Below are 857 nucleotides of genomic sequence, written 5' to 3'. Positions count from 1 at the left end.
CCGGCTGTTCCGTGTCATGAGGTTGGTGAAGCTGTTGTCCAAAGGCGAAGGCATCCGCACGCTGCTCTGGACCTTCGTCAAGTCCTTCCAGGTTGGATTTTGGGGGACAACGTGGAGGGGATATTATGGGGAGGGGGGACACACACACACACACCAGGGAGCCCCTCACCACCCCATTTCCGCAGGCCTTGCCCTACGTCGCGCTGCTCATCGCCATGATCTTCTTCATCTACGCCGTCATTGGCATGCAGGTGAGGGGGACACGTGTGTGTCAGGGTGGGGGGGGGTCCCACACCGTGCCCAGTTGTCTTATCACCCCCTCCTCCCCAACAGACCTTTGGGAAGGTGGCCCTGCAGGATGGAACCCAGATCAACCGTAACAACAACTTCCAGACCTTCCCCCAAGCCGTGCTGCTGCTCTTCAGGTGGGGCTGGGGGTTCCTGGGGGGTCTAGGGGGTTTTTATAGGGCCCCTATGGGAACTCTGGGTCACTGCACCGTTCCTATAGGGACCCTGTGAGGATCTGGGGGTCCCATCAGGCCCCTGTGGGGACTGTAGGTCACTGCACTGTTCCTATAGGGTTCCTATGAGGGTCTGGGGGTCACTGGATGGTTCTGTGGGATCTCTGGGTTCTATAGGGTCCCTATGAGGGTCTGGGTGTCACTGGATGGTTCTATGGGATTTCTGGGTCCTATAGAGTCTCTATGAGGGTCTGGGGGTCACTGGATGGTTCTATGGGATCTCTGGGTCCTATAGGGCCCCTATGAGGATCTGGGTGTCACTGGATGGTTCTGTGGGGTCTCTGAGTTCTATAGGGCCCCTATGAGGGTCTGGGTGTCACTGGATGGTTCTGTGGG

At 58.1% G+C, this 857-nt stretch overlaps 1 protein-coding gene across 1 annotated transcript; it reads left to right on the top strand.

Annotated features, from left to right (window-relative positions):
- The first annotated feature begins 6 nt into the window (after positions 1–6).
- Positions 7–850, top strand: LOC104917044 (voltage-dependent L-type calcium channel subunit alpha-1C). Its single transcript, XM_010728110.2, has 3 exons — positions 7–91; positions 186–251; positions 334–850. The coding sequence occupies exons 1-3, from the start codon at positions 17–19 to the stop codon at positions 517–519; spliced, it is 327 nt and encodes a 108-aa protein (XP_010726412.2). The 5' UTR covers positions 7–16; the 3' UTR covers positions 520–850.
- Positions 851–857: the final 7 nt, after the last annotated feature.

This window comes from Meleagris gallopavo, unplaced genomic scaffold (genome assembly GCF_000146605.3).
Source record: "Meleagris gallopavo isolate NT-WF06-2002-E0010 breed Aviagen turkey brand Nicholas breeding stock unplaced genomic scaffold, Turkey_5.1 ChrUn_random_7180001954335, whole genome shotgun sequence".
Taxonomy (NCBI): Eukaryota; Metazoa; Chordata; class Aves; order Galliformes; family Phasianidae; genus Meleagris; species Meleagris gallopavo.
Note: the sequence above shows the minus strand (reverse complement) of the source record. Positions and strands in the feature narration are given on the sequence as shown.